At 37.9% G+C, this 24,052-nt stretch overlaps 1 protein-coding gene across 2 annotated transcripts in view; it reads right to left on the bottom strand.

The window, feature by feature from the left end:
- Positions 1-24,052, bottom strand: part of HDAC9 (histone deacetylase 9) — a 445,270-nt gene that overhangs the window by 189,726 nt on the left and 231,492 nt on the right. For both annotated transcript variants that reach the window (XM_059818316.1, XM_059818317.1), the window contains exons 8-12: positions 16,550-16,681; positions 14,604-14,719; positions 8,665-8,787; positions 6,063-6,273; positions 5,430-5,647 (exon numbers count right to left, since the gene is read on the bottom strand). In XM_059818316.1, coding sequence (XP_059674299.1) covers positions 5,430-5,647; positions 6,063-6,273; positions 8,665-8,787; positions 14,604-14,719; positions 16,550-16,681 — 800 coding nt within the window. The remainder of the gene's footprint in view (positions 1-5,429; positions 5,648-6,062; positions 6,274-8,664; positions 8,788-14,603; positions 14,720-16,549; positions 16,682-24,052) is intronic.

Genomic DNA, 24,052 nt, shown 5'->3' with positions numbered 1-24,052 from the left:
TAAATTAGAGTTGTACAGGTTGGTCTTCTTTAATCAGTACACGTTACCGTTATCGCTATTCCAACTGAAGGAGTCACTCAAAAAAATGGTTTCATGCTAATGTAACCTATATTTTTTTTCCTTTTATTTTCAGGAAATTAAACTGTAAGGGATATGCATGAGCCAAAGTAAATAGTGGCAGCAGGAGAGGAAGCATTTACAGACATCAACTCCATTGTATAACTGCAAGAGTCCAACCAAAAAAGACATCAAACACAATCTAACCTGCTTGCTTGTACAGAAATATGGAAGACTAAGTAGAAATAATCTGGACATTGCAACAGACCATTTTACAGGTCCTTCAGTGGCAGCCCCTGCTTTTGTTTGTCCTTTATAATGATAAGCTCTTGTAAAATACAATATTTTAAATAAAATGTCTTTACAAAGAAACAAAGCACAAAATCCTGCAACAGCCACACCACACATTTTTTTCCTGAAATAACTGTTCATTTTGAATACATGGCAGTCGTTTCTGAGCACCCATGTATATACTTATGGAACACACTTTTTCTCCTTCTTTCCTATGGCTATCAGATTACTTTGTCCAGCTATGTATGTTGTTGGCAGTACTGAAACAACTTGGCACCTGTTTACTGCTGTATCTGTTACTCATGTAGTATAATGTTTCTAAGGGAGGTATTTATCTTTCAAAATCATTCTTCTGCATTATGGCTTAAACATTAGTTCTCAATAACGGAGAAAATGCTCTGGGCATTTTTCAGTTCCACACACAGTTGACTGTTGCTATAGTTTTGTCCAAATAGTCCCCTGCTATAAAGCAATATTTGAAAGAAAAAATGTGCTACCTCTCACCTTCAGAAGATGCTAGTCAGATGTGTAAGCTGGAAAGCCAAAACCTCTGTTGTAATATGTTTAATGAAACTAGATTCACTTGCTCCAGCTGAAATGGATCCAGTCTTTCGTTCTTCATTAAATACCATTCAGAGAAGTGAATGATTAATCTGGGGTTAACTGTAGCTTTTCAATATTCTTATTCATAAAAAATAATGTTCCTATTTTTTTCCATCAATCAACAGAAACTTCCATATTATTTTTCTTTTTTTATTAACAGATATTGGTCAATTATGATCACCATCCAAAGCACTAATGAATTTTCACTTCCTGTATATTTTTTGTCATGTATTTTTTACCTCACAGTCTTGCCCAGTCACTGGTTCCCTATACAAAGATGCTTTAAACAAATTAACATCCTGGAATGAAAACTGAAATTCAGCTACTCCTTATCTAAGCTTTAACATTATCCATACTGCTCCCATACTTCAGTGCATACTACCAACTGCCCCATTATTTTAACCTTTACTACTCCAATACAGAGGAGGATTTTACTATTGAAAACAAATTGTCAAAATGCTATGAATACATTATTTTAGGAACACGTGTATCAAATAAGATCTTGGTCCCAGTGAAGACAGTGCTAGTTTAGCTTCAGTGGAGACAGGCCTTCATTCATCGTATGTGACAAAAATAACCTCTGAAGTCAGAGGGCTTTGTTCACGTACTCTTCACATTATGATTTCTGAGATTTTCTTGAACACAGACTTCCGCTAAAGGCTTTGCACTTACATTAGTTACATTAAAATTTTTCTGCAAGTGGCAGAGTCAAAGCTTTCTAGATACAGAGATACACAAATAACATCAGGATTTTAAGGTTTTTATTGTAGTAGTGGTCCTTTGGTACCTGATTGCAATAATTTTAACTGGGGGTTTCAGACTTTGGACTCCCTTTATCAAGCAGAATGAAGATCTGCAATGGTGATCAAAGGGCCTTATGAAGAAATAAGCTGTCATTCGGACAGAAGTATATTAAAGCTGACAACGGCAAAGCTGATCTTCCCTGCTTCACGTTCATTATTATTTTTTCCCCAGAAAGCTGGGACGAGGGTTTCTACCTACTTTTGGATGGGATGTCAACATTTGCAGAATGTTTTCAGAAGGTCAACGTACTAGATCCCGCAGGTATAAATGTCGGACTTCAGTGGAGACGTATACTGTTTCCCACATCAAAAACCTGGCATCTGACAGCTGACCAGAAATAATCCATAGGGGATCTTCTCTTTGTTATTAAGGACAGAGGCACACCTCTTGGCAATGATTTGTTTCTTTTCAGAATGGAAACGATCCAGGGGAATTCTTTACCTCTGACCTATGTTAGATTTTGCTTGTTATCACCCTCACAGCAGCACTGGCTTGCTGCTGAAGTATATTCTTTTCTCAAAGAAAAGAAATGGCTTTTTAATACAAGATAAATACAAGATCAATGGGGTGGGGAGAAATAGGCTCTCTTCCTCTTTTTGTTGTTACAGCACGATTCACCTATACGTCTGCCAAAAACAGTTTTTAGGGTGTGCTGACACATGCCATATCATCTTAGTTCAGGGCAAACATTCAAATACTGGGTTCAGTTGAAATGTATTACATCTTTAAGTACTTGAAGTCCTAAACGTAAGGAAAAAAGGAAAAAGAAATGGAAAAGAAAAAGAAGATATTAACTTGTTCTAAGCTCTTGATCAACTGGCAACTAGTCTTGTCAGCTTAAAATGGTTCTGGTCTTTCTCACCAAAACTTTTAAGAGAATGTTTGAGTATTCCTTATTAAAAAAAAACCCTACATTTTTCATGACTGAAAAGGAGGGAATTATACCTCTGTGCAGATTTCATTATACAGCCTATGAACAGAAGAGTAAGCGACAGACCAATGGAAAATAACAAGTCTATGTATTCACTTGATACATGTCCAAACTTGTTCTAAGAAATTAGAAGATATTGGGTTGCTTTGCTACATGGTCTAGAACAGCTACTGTTCTAAGGTTCAAATAACTCTGCTTTGCAGAGTTTAAGTTTGATTGTAAAGCCATGCAAATTATATAATGAAAAAAATAACTTCAACTGCAAATAGAGGCAAGTTTTAAGATTGAACAATATATATTCCATCACGCTAACAGAGTTCAAAAACCTTATGCAGGCACAGATGTTCAATCTGAACCTTTAAGTTAAAGGGTTAAAGAATATAGTTTTAAATTCAGTACTTAAAAGCCACTCCATGATTTGATCTTTTCTCACTCCCTTGTCTATGGGCTACCCTTAAATTCCAGTTTTTAAAATTCAGGTTTCTTCTTTTAAGTATGTAAGAAAGTCCCCTGTCTTTCTATATACTTGCAGAGGACAGATACATGATCAGAGCACTGACATTTTTCAATACTATTCATCAGAATGGTTCTTCTGAGAGCGGTGCTGTAGAAGAACCTAGATGCTGCAAACTGTAAAGTCTGATAAACCACCCGCATCCTCAGATAACCTACTGCTTCTGTGGCTGCAGCATGATCCTATTCCTTATGTGTCTGCTGCTCTGATGAGATACTGTGCTTCTGACGAAGGCTAGCTGCTCTGGGAGTAGGGATAAAGGAGACTGAGAAGCTACAGGGGTAAAGAAAGTAGGTTATGGAGGTTCAAGGCAGCAAAAGGCCCTAGGATAAACTTAAATTTCTACTGTCTGCATATGTGTATGGCCTATACTGTAGAGAATAAAAGCTAGGTGCACTAGGTTTTAAAAGAAGGAATTGTTTTGTCTCTTTATCACAAATAACGTTGTGAGAATGAAAGTGTATTTCAAGTATGAGAGGGAATTATTCTCCTTAACATATATTTTCATTGCAGTTTAACTCAGAAAAAAAATGTCACTGAAACAACCATTATCCCAAATCAACTGCAGTCTATTTACTTCCTTATCCAGCCTAGCTCTTGTGAGGTGCAATGTGTTCCTAGTCTTACGTGACTAGGAATATGTTTATGCGACTCAAGTTTAATTTTCACATTCAGGACAAATGTACCCATATGCCACAGCACATACCCCACATGCTACAGTAGAATTTATGTCAATAAGCATATGATCTAACAAAAACATGTCAGTGGGGTTCTTTGCTTTGTGAGGAATGCATGAACTCATCGGTTTGTAGTGAATACCCACAAACAGCACAAAGGCTCAGTACTTTACCAGTAAAAATTCTTTTCTCTTCAGACAACTGAGGGCAGGTGAAATATTTTCAAAACCTGAGGCTACGAGATATACATATGCCATCTTGATTAAACATATGGAATGCATACTCAAAGAAAAGCCAACTGGAGTCCTAGTTGAGTAATCAAAACACACAAGCTGAGAGGGGTTAACATGCAAGGATCAGCTCTGAACTTTGAAGTTTTCTGGTCTTCATTTTTCCTAATTAAGACAAGATTTAATAACCCAACCCACTGTACAAACTATGTACTTAAACTCTAGGTTTGTTTCTAATTTTGTTGGGAATTCTTAGTAGATTCCAAAGAATCAGTACTCCCTGGGAAGTTCACCCAGTAAGGTGGATTGATTTTTTTTTTTCTTTTCTCTTAGGTATAAGGGCTGAATGCCCGCTGTTCATCTTTTCTTCTTTGCCATTGCCTCTTACATATAGTTATTCAGTAACCCTCAAACAAAAGAGGACAACTAAAGACGCATGATTAATATCTCTGAATTACTAGAGGACCCCCAGCAAACAACTTTTGGAAAGCTACGTAGTAAGTGCAGAAAAATGTTCTCCAGATAAAAGCATTTAATTACTTGCATATCTTCATTTTAGAGCAGGGAACAGCAACACATTTGTTGTAGAAGCATTAGCTCCTGATAAATCTATTTAGATGGTCCCTTTTCTTCTTTTTCCCCCCACAGAATAAGGCATTACTCTACAGGGAAAGAGGGGCACAATTCAACTCTGTATCTGATGTTAGCAATAGCACATTCTTCTCTTTCTCCTTATATGGTAATTTTATATCACCATATAGATAACAAACTTTCATGTTACTAATTGACTTACAGAGAAAAAGGTGGTTTGATAAAAGCTGATGAAAAATTTCTCCAGATGTTCAATAAGTTTCTTACACAAAAAAGATAAATTTAATCAGCTAAGTTCAAATAAGTTATATATTTAGTCCACCTACTAGTCCACAACAAGAAAGCTTAAAATACAATTCAAAGGCAGCTGAATGGAATGATGGCAGAAGCTCAAAAGTACACAATAAAAATTGGATAGAAATCTAGTAAACTTTAAGGCATCATTTACCGTTCAACAGGAAACCACCTGTAATTTAAGCCTGTAAAATGCTTTGAACCTTATTTTGTTGAATTGTATTCTTACTGATGTCAAGAACCACAAATTACCTTTGTAGTATATTTCAGAACCTGAAAATGATGATCTATACAAATGTATATACCAACTACACATAAACAAGATACTTGTGCAAGAACCTGTCTACTGTCCACAACCACATGGCACCAATATCTGAACTTCCTTATTAGTTTTCAACCTTTATGTTTATTGGAAATTCCTTACTTTGAGAACTCACCTTATTCATGTGGATCTGCTGCTGGTACTGTTTCTGCTTCTCCAAAAATTGTTGATGTTGCTGCTGGATGACCAGCTGGGCCAAAGTACTCTGAGGAAGAGGAGCTGACTGGGTTCGATTCAATGGCCTGTGACGAGGCAGTTTGTGGGCAGCTCTTATGCCAGGTGAGACTCTCTCCTTTGCTGCTAAAGGAGACTGTGGATGAAGAGGAACCGCTCCTGCAAAACAGGGACATTTCACTCCCGTGTGAAGAACAACAAACTACTAGTTCTAATAGGAGAGAAAGCTTTCAGCAAGAAGAGGGGTGTATATTGAAGAACTTTGCATCAGCGCTGATGCAGTGGGACATGTACCACGTGCCTCGCCACGCTGGGAAGTTCAGCAGCTGCAAAAGAATGTGATGAAGTAATCATTTTCTCTTTTCTGTAATCACTGAATTCTTTCAGACTAACAGACTGGAGCAGAATCACTAAAGGGGGAAAACAAAGATGTTGCCCTTTTTTTCTCCCACCCTTCCACTTTTCCCAGCAGTTAGGACGTATAGTATCTGTATTACCACATTTAGTCTAATGTGAATACAAATGTCATTAAAAACATCTTAAATTATTACGGTGTTGAAGCCTTGATCATTACCAGTCACAAGAAGTTTTTGCTGTCTCATTTGTTCTTTCAGTAACAGATGCTGCAAGAGAGCTTGGTGGCTGCTATTTGGCTTTCCCTCCAAAGCAACGTGAGGATGAGTTGAGGATGGAGGAATGTTCCCCCCATACTGTCCAGCCAAGGCCACTCCTTGTCTGAGTGACTGGGTCTCCCCCTTCTGCTTTTCTTTGAATGATGATGAAGCCTGTCAAAAAACAACGGCACTGGTAACTGCTTGTCATAGACCTGGCCATTTATATCTCCTCTTGATTAGATGGTCTTATGTCATGCTTTATGAATACATACAGAAGAAAAGGTTAACAACCCTATCTTGCACTTTGACTGTGAGATGAAAAAGGAGGAAGAACATTGCCAGTAAAATGTAACACTGTGAGAAACTGAGTAATGTAACCACTTGAAAAAAATCAGTAATAGAAGCCAAGGCGTAAGGAACTACTAGTTAGAACATTATTAATGAAAAGACAGGACCTATCCTTAAAATTCCTACAGACCTTCCCACAGTCTCCTGCACAGGAAAACAGGTAATCAGAGGAAATAGTTTCCACTGAGTTTGGAATAGGCAAGGCTTGGTTTTTCACATAACTTTTCATCAGACAGCAAGCCAATCAGCAAAACAAAATAATTACCTGTAGCAGTGGGAAGCTATTACTTTCCCTGGAGCACTCCCTCACTCCCTGAAGGACAGCACAAATGTAAGTCTTACCCTTTGCAAAGTAAATTTGTATAGTTAAACTCTAATCTACAGAATCATCAAGAGCTGTTTTATGTGTGTGGCATTTTAAAGTGCACTTATAAATTGCACAGTTATTGATTTAAAGCTTTTGGAAGTTTTGGCCCTTCAGCATTGCGAATGTACTTTGTATTTCTTTGTTCTTTGTCTAGTTTGAAAAAACCCAATTTCTTAAAAGAGCAGCTAAAGCAGAATAACAATTTTTACAGCAAGAGTAATAACCTAACAGAAATAAGCATGTTGAGGCTTGCAGATGAGCACTTATGGTATGTCATGGTAAAAACAGTATCTTTGATAATCTAAATTCCACAAATTCTAATGAGGCAAACCAAGGTTTTCACTAATATATTTTGGGTGTACGCTTACTTCACTCTCTGCTATCACCCTTCCCTGAAAAATAAACATCAAAGTCAACTTTACATTCAATTTGCAACTGCTTATTCTGGTAACAGAAATAAACATTACTTGCATAAATCAATCCCTTTGTTTTTTCTAATGCCAAAAGTAGTATTTGGTGCTAGCTGGCCACATCAAAAGCTCATATGATTTGAGTAGGAAAATTAAACATATTTTCATTTCCATTTTAATGTTATAAAATTACTTTGAAGCTAGTTATATATTTGTGAAATAGCTAAGAAATTTTTGATGATATAATCTGGAAAAGTAAGCACTACTTTTCATGATCACTTCAATTTTTCCATCCCTTGAAAACAATAATTTGCTTATAAATATCTCATGAAAGGCTTCTAGAGAACTTATTTAAAGCTTACACAATTTTCTTTGCAAAGTTCTATATCTGATGCTAAAATGTTGGATTGCAGCAATATATTAATGGTGAGAACAGTAAAAGTACTGAAAAATCCATAAAATAACATGAAACTTTAACTTGAAACTATATTTAGCACTGGAATTAAGTAGCACTTATTACAAATCACAGTGGATTGTACAGCTGGTTTTTTTTACACCATGGAAAGCTGTACTTACATGCCTAGTATATTTATAGAAATTACCAATTCACGTTCTAAGAAATTGCTAGAATTTCTTCAGATAGAACCACTGTATAACTTATATCAGTATTTTTACATTTTTTGCTGGAAATCAGAAAAGGTAAGTTTTGACCAGTGGCAAAATTTTCAGATATTTTACTGAGCCTCAGATTTCACATCTAGGTTACTGTAACTTGGTCTAGATCTAAAGATCCTTATCCATCAGCATGGTTTTCTATACATACCACATCTGTGTTTTCATACACTTCACATATTAATTTAACATTTAGCTCTAAATAAAGGTGGTTGCTGCAGATAGAACGAAGGGCATATGACTATAACTTGTCATTAAAATATTAAGCATTGTTCACGTATCACCAGTTTTATTTGTCTGATTGATAGCACACCCCTCAAATAACAAATCTAGCTGCAGGAATACCAGATTCTTCCCCTACTATGCTCCAGCCCAGCTTAGGTTGCTACTGGAGTCTCACAAAAAGTTACAGGTGCTGTACTTTATCAGGTACCGGTGATCATATAATTTGAACTTCTATACGAAATTATCTCCTCATATACTTCTCACCATGTCTGAAATCTGTTATCTGCTTTGCAGACATAAATGCAATGCACATGGCACATACTTAGCTAGGCTCCACACTGGCTCTTGTTTATTTGCGATTAAGAATGATTAATGCTTTCAAGTTGTGCCCTTAAATGTTCAAATGTTGCCCAGTGCAAAGAAAGGTCTGGTTCCTAGTCTGAATTGCTTACGTTCCAAAATGCTAAAAAAAGAGAATAGTCAGAAAGTAGGTTTTCTGGAAGCAAAAGTAGACAGGAAGGCTTGAGACTGGTCACTTACGCTGATTTGAGGTTGTACTGCTGGAAGTCCCAAGGTAATGTTGGGCAGAGAAGGGGATGTGTACAGACTCAACAAGTTCACTGATTCATCCTGTATCAAAAGGCGTTGGTGTGAAACCAGATGCTGGAATAAAGGGGAAAAACAACAGAAGTATATCTCCAAGCTTTTTATCTCAGTTACTTTATCCTCATTATCCTGCTACATTGAAAGCCAGTAAAGTATCATGCATTGGTTTGCATCTGAATGGGGTTCCAGATACGGAAAAGTACTGTCCCTGTGAAAAAGCTGTTGATACTTCTTTTTTTAAGAACAGGAAGCATCAGTAAGAAAAGGAACTGATATATGCCTAGGATTATTCCTTGATTAGTAAATCAAATTTCCATGCAAAACCACAATCTTGAGGATTCCTAGATCATCTCTTCTCATCAACTTCTCATCAGCCCAACATCAGTTCTTCTCATCAACTGTACTTTCCCTGCTAGAAACTCAGTGGGAATTCAGTCAATGAATTAAGGAGTATATCTAAGCTGAACCAAAGGTGTCATGAATGTGGATGTATTAGATCTTTACCGTGGTTATTGTAATTTTTGTTGTAAGGTATGAAATGTGGTTTCTACCTAGTCCACATATTTTCTTACCCAGATTGTGATATGGGGATGTTTCAGGCACATTACTTACTTCCACTGACATGGGAATTTGGGGTAGAAAGTGAGGCAGATGATTGCCACATCTGTCATTTAAAAAAAAAAAGTACTGTCTCCCTCTATATATGCATATATACAAACCCAGCGTCCTATCATTCTCTGATGGTGGGATACCCCGCACAGCCTTCCCAATTCCCTTCAAGTTAAAATCTTTAACACTTCTTTTGAAGCCTTGTGATATAATTTGCAAGGACATGAAATTGCTGATATATTTTTAATTACTGTCAAGTAAAACCAGACATTCTACAAAGATCACCCTCTGCCTTTCTATTCTAGATTCATTGGGAAGAAACATAAAAAGTTACATTACCACAACAGGAATCTTTTTGAAGCCTTTGCCCTTCTGCTTTAACAGTCATGTTTTTCAACATGTGGTCTAGTATAGTTGCTTGAATTACATTTTCTGTTTAACTCTTGCTTCCCTCCCAGAACTTTAACACAATAAGAGCTACAAAGGTCTTATTAGACTTAGGAACTCTGGCATGATATGGTCCCCAAGGGAACAACATCCTTGAAAAAGAATACCCTGTGTAACAGTATGACACAGTGACTGCTTTCTTCCCAAACAAAAAGCATATGGGACTCCAATAATAGACCACCTCCAAGAGGGATACTGCACACACGGGCTTTGGCTAAAGTAAATATAATAACTTGTCAAGCATGTTGTGGGGAGCTGTAGATTTTCCCCTGGACAAACCTGGAATATCAATTAACTCTGTAAAATACTTTGTGCTAATACAATGCAACTTTAGACCATCAATGAAAAGTGGTTAAGCACAAAAACACAGGATGTTATTCCAAAACATAACCTTCCTCATACAGTTTGTTTGGAGATATGACCTATCACTGAGACAATAACAGCAGAAGTCTATCTCTGTAATTTTCTTTTGGTACCTAGGGAATGTCAACAGATAGATAGCATACGAAACAAAGAAGCTTCACTTGTATATTACATTAATTCCTGGCTAACAGTGTCTTTCCTTGATAACATCCACCTTTGACCATGAATAAAACCAAGTATGTCAAGGCTATGGAGATATTATTGAGGGAGACTACAAAGATTTAACTGAAAAAGGACACTGAAGGAGCTCTAATGTGCTTCTTAGAATATAATCAAATTTGTAGCAACTGCAGCATCTATACAGAGCCACTTCAAAAATACACATTTCCTTTTGGGTTTTCAGTTTGCCACTATTACCTTCTAAGATTTGAATTAACAAACATTAACAGTGTCAAGGTGTATAGCAGTAAAGCACATTCCCACATTAAGGTCAGGCATGATTGTTTCATGAGGCAGAATCGATCACGTTGTATACCATGGGAGTTTAATGTTGAAAACAAGAATTTATTAGTAAGAGTATTTCCATCCAATTTTTAATACTGCTAATAATCAGTAATTTTCATTTGGAGAGATAACTGATTTTTAAAAATATTTTCAGGTAATATTAGCCTAAGTGTCAGTTAAACCTTATCTCCCAAATAAGTTTAGTAGCCCACCTGCATAGATTAGGGTCCTGCATATGCTGAGGCACAACTGCATGACCCCAGCTGCAGCTTCTCTTTTTACACAGTTGACAATACCTTAAAATAGTGGCACAAACCAGAGTTGCCAGCAGTGCCATTTGGCAGCACAATGGCTAAGCCATGCTCCTCCTCCTACATGCAGACTTGATGGTTTGGATTGGCACCTAAATTACTCCAAAGAGCAACTGCCCTACTTGCTCCTCTACGTACTTACTCACTGGGTCCACGGATCCTGCTTCCTGATGCTTAAAATATCCTGTCAACAGTTATCCTCTTTCTTAAAACAGAGTACAATAACTAAATGTAACGGTACATGGTGATCACCATGTAACCGTGATTAGTTATGCTACTTCTGTTTTGGTACCGGGACCTGCTGAGAAGCCGGAGCACCTATTTCATGTGTGCATGTTTATATGCACATTTACACACTAGGAGGGGAAGAGGAAATGGTTTGGCTTTAGTACTTCTAAATTGTGGCGCTACAGTAAGGTTGTCAAAGCTTTGAATATTCAATTACATTCTTATTTCTTAAGGCTTTTGGGGTGGGTTTTTTGCTAATTAATTAGACTCTCTTCACATACACCTGAAGCAAACCTCACCAGCTAGCTCATCAGAAACCTACACATTTTGCCACTGTCCACTTGCAAAGAGCACCTCAAGGAGCTGAGTATTAGAAACATAGTGCTGTGGGGTTGCACAAATCAAGGACATGTTTATTTGCCATGCATGTCATTTATGTCTCCTGTATAACCAGGCGATATTCTAGGAAATGCTGCTCTGCAAAACACAAATGCAAGAGAAGGAAAATTATCTGAAGCCCACTTACACCAATTAGAAACTTTCCATTGCATTCAATGGCTTTTGATCAGACTGTGAATGCCTAATATTAATCATTTCACATGACTAAGGCAGGTTGTCCCTCTGAACTCAAGGGACGTGCTGTGCAGGGGCTCAATCCTACTTGCATTTCTCATGCAAGTAAGATTTAGCCCCAGCACAGCAGGTGACCTGAAAGTGTACGGCATGCTACAAGAGACAAATAGCTACTGCGGTGAACCTTGATGCTACTGGAGACAGCTGGGCCTAATAAAAACAGCATTTTACTTATAAGGTGCAATTAAAATCTTGAGTTTAACTTTCAAGTTCCATATAATGAGACCAGTGTTTTAACAAATGGCACTGAAAATACCATTAAGGGAACTGTGATAGTAAAAGATTATCTGCAAAAATGTAGCATTTGCAGTGCACCTTTGTTCATTCAAAAAAATGTAAATGTCTACCCACCAGGCTGTCTGCTCTAGAGGGTAAACCACTTAAAAATCTCACTATTCAAACGGATATGGCAAAAATACTCTAAAAATCTGTTTCATTACTGATAATGCTCTAATTCTGTCTATGCACTAGAGTGTAATCATTTACGGTATTGACTCATGTTTTACTGGGAAATGGCTCTCTGTCATAGCAACCTGTTTTCCCCGAGCAAAAAGTGTTTTATTTGCTGCCATGAAAACCGCAGCTATCCACCCACTCAGATATGAGCACACCACTTACTGCAAATGTCACAACAATGATTATGAAACAACAGCAATGTGAGTCAGGCAGGATTACAGCAAAACAAGTGATACTTTGGATGATTTTGGAACACTTATCCTAGAAACTTCTGTACTTTGTGTATCTGATGAAAAATTGATTAGATATATAGCCTTTGAGAGGTGGCAGCTAATGCTAAACTAGAAAAGGGATATGTAACACTTTGGCTGCTGTTAAACTACCAAAGAAAATCCCACTGAAGTCAAAATGCTAAACTAGAAAAGAGGTATGTAGCAGTTTGGCTGCTGTTAAACTACCAAAGAAAATCCCACTGAAATAAAAATGCACTGAAGTTGAGATTTAGGGAAAAATGTTTGAGCCCACAGGACCACAGTATTAACAGTCAAGTAACCAGAGAGGCAAAGAAATCCCCGACTGGATACAGAAATGGAAGTCAGTAGTTTCAGCTTCTTAGCACACTTCCAGCGAGCTAAGTGACCAACTTCAGCACACACAACCCAACTTCTAAAGGAACTTTCTAGGCTCATTTGAGCATCTGTGATTGTATGGTGGGGCTATTACTTCTGATGTCTGGCACAGTAATGGCAAATGATATGCAGTGCAGTGTTCTATTAACAAACAAGACTATAACTCTTGGTTCTTGCTACAACCTTTCCAAATTGCTCCAAACAGAGATTACCAGCCTGACCAGATTGTATGCATGTCAGATGGTGGTTCAACACTGTGGGCAAGTGTCCAGAAACTATAACATGCAAAGCAACAAGCACCATATATCAGCCTGAGACATTATCCCCTTTGCATTTTGTAGTATCCTCAAGTAAATACAAGATCCAATTGGACAAGATTTCCTGTTTAATACAGCACTAACATCCACATATTACAAACTTCTATTTAAACATTCCCAGTATTAAAATACACCATTTAATACCGCTGAACTAGGATCTGAACTGATCCAAATGATGGATCTTACTCTGCATCATCTAAATTTCTTTGCAATCACATACAGAGGGGCTATGAGGCAAGGCCACATGTTGGCCATCAATGCAATTTTTTTTCTTTTTGGCTACGGGCCAGAGAGAGGCTACTAATCAGTGTGCAGAGGTCACCCACCTGCCCTCTGGATCATAGTTCACACACACAATTAATTCATTATGGGGAAAAGTCACTGCTGGAGGTTGAACTGCCCATTCCAGGTTTTTTTGAGGTGAATGTCCTGCCACTGACCTGGAGAAACAGCTCCATTAGCTAAAACTCTGTTAAATCACATTTTCTTATGCAATTTTTCTAACAGAAACAGTATAAACCAACAATTAATAGAAAACTTTGCCACCAAAGCAGGAATTGCTGTAAGTATAGGCACTGGATACAGGATATTGTGGAATTTGATTCTCTCTTAGTTGCATTAGTTTGTTGTCCCTTTACAATATTGCCACGGAAAGCATGACTTAGAGGCATGTCATCTATGCTAAATGAGGTTTATCACAACTGATTTACCATCTGCACTCCTGTTGTTATAGGCACGTATATATGAAACAGAATAAGGAGTAGTTAAGATTCCTGTGTACAATCTCGCTTTACAAAAGAAGTATCCAAGACTCATGGCATGTCAGTTATGTTGGTAAGTACTGCCCTGATAAGGAAACTGAGGTAGAGTAAAATAAAAGGCAGATGTGAAAAAGGATTTAGTCACCTAACTCTGATACTATAATTAAATAAATCTACTTCAGCAGCCATCTGAACCTGGGACCACCTTAACTCATATGTGTTAGGGTCATCAATGCCTAAATCACGCTTTTGCATGTGGAAGTTCTTTATCAGTGTTCAGCACTGTGCACTTCTTCAAGTTATCCCAGAAGGCAATGTTCTGCAATACAGGTGCTTCCAAGTTCCTTCCATAGCTCCCCTCTACTCTTCCCGTAGCATTACTGCTGCTTTTGTTTGGACTTCTGTTACCAAAGAGTCTCCTGAACATGCATCTCATATATGAAGATGTATCTCATATATAACATACTCTGATGTCAGCCTGCAGTGTCCTGGTATCCCTGATAATTATATCTTCTGCAATTACTCTGCTTGTGAGTATGATCAAATTGAAGTTTCAAGTCTCTCCAGTCTAGAAATCTGAGCAGTTGCCTACCCAATAAAGAGAAAGAGTCTTACCTCAGCTTGAATGTTAGATGGCAAAACCGAGGGTTCATTTTCTGTTATACTGCTGGTTGGACCATTACTTGGGGAACTGGGACCTGATCCAGGGGAGCTGCTACTGACTGAGGATTCTGAAAAACAGATTAAGCATACATGAATTTCACACTGGCAAGGAACACATGATCTTGATTAACTGTATACTCTTCGCGGCACAGAGGTTTTTTGCTGTTGAGAAGTATCTATCAGTTATGCTATTTACTTACATTAAAGATTTTTAATTTATCCTCCATTTCTTTTGGTTTTCCTTTCACAGTGCTAACGAGGAAAGATACTCTTGGTCATTCCCCTTCTGATCTGTCTGCTTCACAAAGGAGGAATTTACTATTTATTTTTCCCACAAAGATGGACTGATACTCAGTATCAGGCGGAGATACAGACATAGAACTTGTAATGAGTAAAAAGAAAAGAAAGTCTTGTCTTTTTAATTGCAAAGAGTCCTGCCTCTGTAAGAGATCAAAATGACAGAGATAGCAGGCTTGCAAAGGTCACGATAACATGTCGTCAATTCATGAGGCCTACTGCCATCTCCCTTCTGTTTAGAAAGGGGATGAGCCCATTGTGGACTAATCATTACACACGCAAGTAATAGTGGCAAAATATACACCACTTTCACTGCATCTTTGGCACAAATATGAAGGAATTTTCAGAGCATACAAAAATCTTAAAACAGCATTTGAAAGGCTGTGTGTTATCTTGATTTAAAATTTCCCGAGTCCTGCCTAAGATAAAGGGGAAGAGAATGATCTCGTCGTGTGCTGTTGTATTGAGTTATTCTAATCCTACACTGATATAAATTAAATTTATGTAATGGAAACACTTTACAAGGTTAAAGATGGAAGAACACAGCATTAATAGAGATAAGTCTGTTTCATGTGATAGCTTTCAAATTAAAGTACTCAAGAAGTTAAAATAATTCGTATCTAAATGTGGCAGTAAATATTCTATAGCCACTTCTTTGCTTCTTCACTCTTTCTGTCTCAGTTCACATGCAAAAATATATCCACATTTTGACTGAAATTTGAGAACAGAGCAATTCTGCAAAATAATATACGTGATAAAATTTACCACTCTGCAATACCAAACATGTGAAAGAAAGCCTTAGCATCCATGGGTCATCCACCCAGTCACTTTTTAAGTTCAAGGGCAGGAAAAATACTGAAAACAAATACTACTTGGTGACAAATTTTTACTTTGCTTTTTTCCCCTTCTAATCCCCTCCCCCACTGCATAATACTGTATTTTTACATGCTAAAAGTTCCCTTTCCATTACTAAGAATACTTACTATCTGCTATGACCAACAATATGCCACTGAATATTTAAATATTTTAACCCTTTCTTCTCAAAAAACAGCTTAGTGAGTCCTTACATCAAAAACAACTAATCTTGACATTTTCAAAGAAGAGAAGCCAGAGGGATAGGGCCAAAGACAAGATTCCAAAATGTCCCTGATTAACCTAAGTAATACCAGATAGGTATTTTTGTGCCTGCTATCAGCACCTGCATTTTCCATGACAGATGGGAAGTGGGAGACACAAGACCCAAAATGTTGTCTATGTACAGAAGACACAAATTAAGGGAAAAGACTATTCTTGTTTTCTCCTTTGATGTCCCTTGCCACCAACAGTCTACCATTTATTTGTTCTTGTACTTGCTGTTGTAAAGTACCGGCTTCCAAGCTGGTGTGAAAGTATGGTTTTCAAATTGACAATGACTTTTTAGTAAGTGGTAGAAAGCTGTAGATTACAAGCTATTTATACACAGCCATTTATTTAATATGGTTTTCTTTTCAGCAGCAGAAAAAAAAAAGATACAACCTTTTGTTTAGCAGTTTCAATTCAAAACACCACCACTATTCTGGGAGCAGTCGCAGCTGATACAGAATTTCTCCATTCTTAATTACCTGTCACCTCAAAGAGTCGCTTCTTGAATGAACTGACAACATTTCCATCCTTCCTCCTGAGTAAAGGGCTGCTTCTCCTTTCTGTCACCTTTTGTTTTAATCTTGAACGTACCTTCAAATTGGGCTCTGAAGCTGGAGATGAAGAGAAGAAAATAAATGATTACAAATCCAATTACTGCTTTGTGTCAGATACCACTGACATTCCCTGTAGGACCTCATCTGATCCAAGGAGGGCTTGGAGGCAGAGATTTTACTGCCCATCCTCTGCAGCCGTCCTGCTGCTCCTCATACAGCTCCATTTTAGATTGGAGGCTAGGAAAGAGAAGAGAGCTGAAAAGCTTTGGATCCCAGTATTTTTCTCATCCCATTTCAATTCTGAAGTTACCCATTAATTATTGTTAATATCATAAGTATTAATTAGAGATGAATGCAACTTTTATTCTACATCATTTTTATCTCTCTTGTAGGTGAAAACTTGGATCGAAATACAGCTTGGAACTTGGAACCTTATAAGTGGATTATGGTCTGATGACAGAAATAGAGAGAAGCCTCCACTGGTGCCTTTTGATTTATCTTAGAAATATAAATTATGACAACCCTTGCTGGCAGAACATTTCTTGGTCAGCAATTTTAGGCCCAGAACTTCAATGTTTTCTGAGTAACACACCAAACAACTAGATTTATGACACTGTCCTAAGAACATTTACACAGAAAAATATATGCTCTGAAAATGAAGATGTAGGATTGATTCCCAGAAAACCTACGATTATATTTAATGCACCTTGGGCAAGTTCCACCCTTGTTTCCTAAATGGACACGGTCTTTTCATATGAAGGCCAGAGATGAAGCTCTGCTATGCTTTTTATTTTGTGATATTTTTAGCATGATAAAATGTTTCATGTACTCATTTATCTGTTCTTCTAAGTAAACCCTCTATCAAACAGACTACTAAGAGTTAGTGAAAGATAATTGTGGAATAGAATTTGTTTTTATTTCCCTCTCTGGAACTGAGGCTTGGCTAAGCAATATCTCAAAACAGAGAGAGCTGGAAACTGGGATCAGTTCTCTCTCCTGTGACAGACCTAAGCCCAGCCCCAAAGAAGGAGCAAGAGTTAGCAGAAAAACAAAATAAATGAAATCTTCATTCAATTCAGCATTATACCATTTGTCACTTCGGGGCAGGAACTCAATCCTACACTTCTAGTTCCAGTCCCTGCCCAGCATATAACATCTCACATCTGTTTCCTGCTGTCCCACTTGTTTCCTCAGGGATGGGAACCTTAGAAATGCTCACGCAACAGCAAAGGGGCTGCACCTCCACCAGAGTGCTGCTGTAACCTGCAGTACCTGCAGTACCTGCAGTCATGCGTCGGCCTTTGTCACGTACCACATCGCTCTTGGCAAGCACTCCCTTCTAAGTGGCCTGTGCCTTGAGTACATTTCAGACCAAGATACACAGCCTAGCACAACACTGGAAGTCTTTAATAATAAAAATATTATCAAGAAATTTATGTTTTATCATGTACTACCATTGTTAAGACCAATGGTTCTAGCGATGGAGTACAGATGACTTGTTTGCTAAGATACCATTTGCTATGAAACTGAAAATATAAAATATAACAAAGGGCTAAGATTACACTACATGCTTTCACCACAGATCTCACCCAGGTACGATGACATTTGGAAGAAAAGGTGCTCAGTCCTTTTGCACTTATGATTATTTTGATTTATACTATTCCGTACTCTTAAAATTTAGGAGAATATTTCCATACCTGCGACAGACTAATGTGATACAAATCCTCTGCAACACTCACTGGAGAAATGCTCCGCTTCTATATGATTGTTTCATGCTCAATCACAGTGATTGCCATTCTATTTTTAGCACATTCCCATCATATTCTGCATCTGAATCAATCATATAAGCAGAGAAAGCAGACTTTGATGTCAATGTCTGAATTTATGAGAAGATAGCCCTTGCATGAAAGATGAATGTAATTTTTAAATAGAAATAATAAATTTTAAAATGAAAAAGCATATGGAAAAGTGGTTTTTAAATTATAAAATAAACCTCCCAATAAAAAACAAAGCCAAGGTTTGATGAGCGTTTGCTTCAAATACTGGCTTTCTTGAACGTGTCCCATGAGACACTGCCAGCTCCTATAACATGGTACCAGCCAGGACTCAATGGCTGGCAATAAGAGTTCAGGTTTCAGTGCACTAAGCATATAAAATTAACCAATTTGAGGATGTCTGCTCCAATGGACAAAATGCAGAACTGGGAAGTGGTTTCTTGATACTCGTCTGTGGCTGAGGCATTGACTTGGTGTCTGACTGCAGAGGTCACTGTACCATCCTGCCTGATGGTGAATAATTATTATAATTAATCTGCCTTATGTTTCAAATGAGCATTTTGTTCAATACTTTAACTAGTGGTTCTTAGAAGTGGTCTATAGAGGGATAATGCTCAAAACAACTGTTTTGCATCAGCCACCCCTGTAAGTATTTCTGCTGCACATTCTTAGCACCTTTGCTCAGCTTAATTAATCCACTGTCAAGGCTGACCATGTTCATTACCTGAAGGCATTCTCCATGTGGAAAAGAAGTGTCACATGGGGAGCTGGTGCCAAATAATTTCTGAGGCTAAAGCTTTACTCACCAGCTTGCTGCAGCATAGCTTCCTCATGCAGATACAAGCCCCTAAGAATTGACCTTTTTTTGCTCCATTAATACCACAAAATCATTGAAAAGACCTTCATGCAGTCTATTGCTTTATGCGGTGATTCAACAATAAACTAAGACTCTGACTCAGCAAGATAATGAGTGCACATGGCTAATTTTCTGTACACCAAGCATCCCACTGGGGTGCAGGACTCAAAACTAGATTAATTCTACCCCATATAGGATACGTCATGTATATCACGTTCCTGAGGAAATAAGGCCTCTCTAAAGCGTTGGAGGTGCTGAATGAGGTGGGGTTTGCTGGGTTAGATGCCTGCAACTATAGTGGGCTGAATCATCTGACCAAAGAGATTAGAGAAAAACAAGAGCACATGGCCAGGACTGTGGTGGATGAGGAAAACAGGACTGCACATTTTCATGGCAGCAGGCCGGTAGGTTGGGCGAAGAACCAGTATACCTCTGATATTGGTCTAAATGGTCACTATTAGCCTAGTGTCTTTGCTCTCCAAAACTTTGCAATTCTACTACATTTAGCACTTTGGAACAAGTAATAATCAGTTCCCACTTAGAGAAAGGGAAAATATATTATCTGAGGGTGTTTCGTTGCAAAGAAAACAAAGAGACAGCTATTTTCTCTGAAGGGCATCAGAGCCCCTGTCACTGATCTTGATGGGAATCAGTTGATACCCATTTAAGCAATTCACTTGAGTGGATTTCAGGACAGACTAGCTTGAAAATGACTTGGTTTATGTAACTGAAGCATAATTTGGAGTAATGAGATGTTGCAGTAATATGGCTTGTTCAGTCTCATCACTATTACCTGGCTTATTCTCTTTTTAGTGCTGGTAATAATGAACTGGTATTACTTTTTAAATGACTGTAAGTGGGAAACAGGTATGAAAGATACAGAAAGTGTTAGTTTAAAAAACAACAGAAGATATCACAGGCAACTCAAGGATCAGTTACCTAAGTCCTTGGCATGACTTGTAATTATGTCTACAGAAATGAGAACTTTGGTCCTAAGTGAAGAAGAAAGACAGCATCTCAATGATTTTTCTCATCTTTTATGGCAGCTTCATATAGCAGAAAAGAAGTAACTGTACTGCTAAAACCAGAAAATATAGAGACGTCTATATAGGTAGACATTAATTTCATCACAACAACCATCATTGCTCAGGTGAAAGAAAACTGTGTAATGTGATAGTGAAACACAAGTATGAGAGATAGGAAAATGATTTGGTGAAGTCATTATGTCCTATACTCCACTTTGCTTAATATTAGCTATTTACAGATAGTAGCATTAAAGAATATAGCCTGGGGCCAGATTGCTCCCAGTTGAGCTGAGGTTTTTTTGACAGGGCTTTGCTTCACTGTTTCTTTTTATTAAACACACAGAGCTATTTAAGAAGAAGGGATAAAAATCCTTCCTACGCATGGGGAGAGGACATATATATGAAGGGAATGTAAAAGATAATAATGCTCTACTTTCTGATGTTTCCTGGAACACAGTACTACTTTTGTAGCAGAAGAGCGTGTGCCAACTTCAAATCAGCATTTAATGAACCCAGGCAGGAAATGGGGGATGGGAGAGGGTGCATAGCAAGCAGGTCCTCATCTCGAGGCTCAAGCCATATATAGGAAACCTGAAGAACAGAAAGTGAGCTTTTGTCCAGACTTCCAAAGGCTCTACAGTGAAAGCATTTCCTTTTCCTCACTGGCAGGCTGGCTTAGAAAAGCTGTGGGGCGGTCGAGGTAAACGATGCTAAATTTGTCTACAAAGATTCCAACAACAGCACGAGCAACAGCAGCGAAACTCACATCTTACTTGAGAATGATAAATTGTTCCCTATTTTCCAGGCACCAGCTGTTATCACTAAGATTGTTTTGAAACAATTACTTGGACTTCTCTAACGTATTTAAGTCAACAGAAACAGCTAAGAAACAAAGACTTCATGATCTTTAAGAAAATCCTTTCTGTTATTCTCTATTTCTTTAGCTGTCTTTTTTTTAAGCTGTGAAGGGTCATATATTATACCAATATATATATTCTATGCTGTACTCCATGCAGGAGTTATCAATTGTTAGTTAATTAATTTTTTCCTGCCTTATATCTAACAAGTATCAATAAAGGAATACACAGTCAAGGAATCTTTCTTTTTTCACACTACAGAGGTTGTTATTTTTTATACTTGTACTAGAGACCCATGCACAGATAAGCATTATGTGCTTTACCACACACAGCCATGACAGTCCATGCCTGAGATAGCTTAAAATCTAAGTTATAGGACAAAAGGATGATGCTTCCAGCTTCTTCAGCCACTTTGTGAAGAGTTGCAAATGAGTTCGTCCTCATGGATTGACGGTCTCACAGCCTTTCCTCTACTGCACGTGGTTCTCGCAGACACGTAAAGCTGCTCTGCATGGAGTTTCTGACTTCTGCTCTGGCTCCCTGTAGGCAGCCACAGACTGTTTCAGCCACCTCCACATAGCTGAATATATCAGGCACAGGCAAGATGAGCAGTGACTTTTTGTTTTCATGCATGACTGAGTGACATTTGCTGTAGAAGACCATGTCCCAGTACAAGAAAACACTGGACAAAGAACACGTGGGACATCCCCCACACTGGCTGACAGACTGGGAGATACCAGCATGTAGTACAATTCGGTAGGTTAATGACTAAATTCTGGTAATTTAAAATGCCATTTCTGAAAGAGTTTTAAATTAGATTAATGAGACTGAAAGCTATTTACACATGCCCTCTAAAGCTCTTCCAAGAACTACATGGACCTGACCACTGGGTAGTCCCAACGAGGCAGGAACACCAGATAAAGCAGTACAGGATGGAGACACTTTTTTTTTTCTGCCTTGCATCACCTAATGTGTTTTTAGCATATACTGAAACTGTTTCCTGTACAAGGGGAGTGCTGGTCATATGTGAAACCCTTTAGTCCTTTGCTTTCTTTTACTTTTGTAAAAGGTAGAATGCTTTATTTATTCAGAACTAAGGTAAATATCCATTCCCTAAATAAAAAAACAGGTTTAGTGGAACACATTGTAAAAGAGCTAATTAGATTAGAGGAGATCTCTCAGACCTACAGCTCTCTTCAGGCTAAGGAAGCCAATTTAACAAGATTAGCAATTTTTCGTTGATTTCCTAAAGAAGCTTAAAAAATGAAATATTCCCTGAAGCCATTTTAAATACCTAACTTTTCCTTGTTACTCACTACGGTCTGTAGGAAACAAAATTTTTGGTTTATTATCCTTGCAAACAAGTATTATCTTTCTAGGAATGATTTATTAAGTTAGATGTAGGAATTACTTAGTCTACTGCTTGCATTTAGACCTAATTAGAGGTCTTTGTATTTTTCATGAAAGCCTGATCAATGTGATGTATTTCCTGTTGATATATCTGTTCTGCATGTAACCTGTGAGGCAAAAGAACAGGTGTCTTCATAGAATTCTTAATAACTTCTATTCCTTAGCACAGAAACAGCATCTCCTTGCATTTGCACCAACAGGGCTATATAGCGGTTTCAATGAGGCTGTGGCTTCACTGGGCCTCTCGAGTCCTCATTACATGTCAAGCCTGCCGAAACCATGGCATATCATTGCTATGTCAGGTCCATCTTAATCTTCTTCCATGTAAACTAATATTCTTTTGCAATAATAAATAGGGAATTAAAACACAAATAATACTACACTGCCTTGAAACACAGAATAAAAGAACAAGGATATTTTAAAATTAATTCTCATCTTCCCTGTACATCTTCAAAGTCTGTAATTTTTTTGCACTTTTATAGCTCTTATGGGAGCCAAATGACATCTGAGTTCTCAGGAGGTGTAGAGGAGAAAGAAGAAAGTGAAATGGGCCATTTAATAGAGGGCATTCCTCATTTGAATGGTAATAACTAAATTTAGATACTCATGACTGGCAGTCCTTCTGATTAGGTCTCCACTGGTTATTCTCACCCCTACTTCTGACCACATACACCAGCCGGTTCTCACTAGGAAGAAGTAATGGGAATATAATACCATACTTTCTGCAAATACAGCAAATCCCACTCTTCAGCCTAAATCCTGCTCCAACACGCACTGAATCACTAACTTTGCACAAGGAAAAATTCTTCAGAAGTCAAGGCTTTTGCAGGGTCACAATTTGACCCCTAGATACATGGTTGGTTTTCTTTCAATAATAGTGTTCATGATTATGTTGTTCCCCAAGCGCCATACAAGAAGGAATTAGTTAATAGGGTGATTAAATCCCACAGTTTTTAATCTAGGAAAATATCCAGCAGTGGTAACTCGTTGATGACAGGCAAAAAGTATAATCTGATATTTCATCAACCTTCAGAAATTCATGATGAACACCATCATCTTCTCCCCCAGTTTAATGCGGCATCAATGTCATCAGTAGATGAGAGCTGGGCAGGTCTACATTGCTGAAGCGTACTCTTTAGAAATGTCCAAAGGCAACACAGAGTACAGAATGCTAAGAAAACAAAAGCAACCAAAACGCAGTCTACCTTGCTTTCCTAGCAGATGAGAACTATAGGCCAAATTCAGCTCCACTGAAGATAAATGAAGATAAAATTGGCCCACAAGTTGTTTGGACTTTCAAAACATATTTGTCTAACTTCTGTAGGAAAAGTTGACTTTGTGAAAGGATCTCTCCATGTTAAGCAAAGTGAGAAGAAAACCCCACCTGTTTGAAGTCTTAATTAGACATTGACACTGCACCTTCATAACGAAACTGCATTAAAACAAGTTTACTTTTAGATAGGTTCTTTATGCTCTGGGATATAATTCCAGTCCCCGTACAACTT

The sequence above is a fragment of the Gavia stellata genome, chromosome 6 (assembly GCF_030936135.1).
Source record: "Gavia stellata isolate bGavSte3 chromosome 6, bGavSte3.hap2, whole genome shotgun sequence".
In the NCBI taxonomy this organism is placed as follows: Eukaryota; Metazoa; Chordata; class Aves; order Gaviiformes; family Gaviidae; genus Gavia; species Gavia stellata.
The sequence above is the reverse complement of the archived record's forward strand: the minus strand, read 5'-3'. Positions and strand labels throughout refer to the sequence as shown.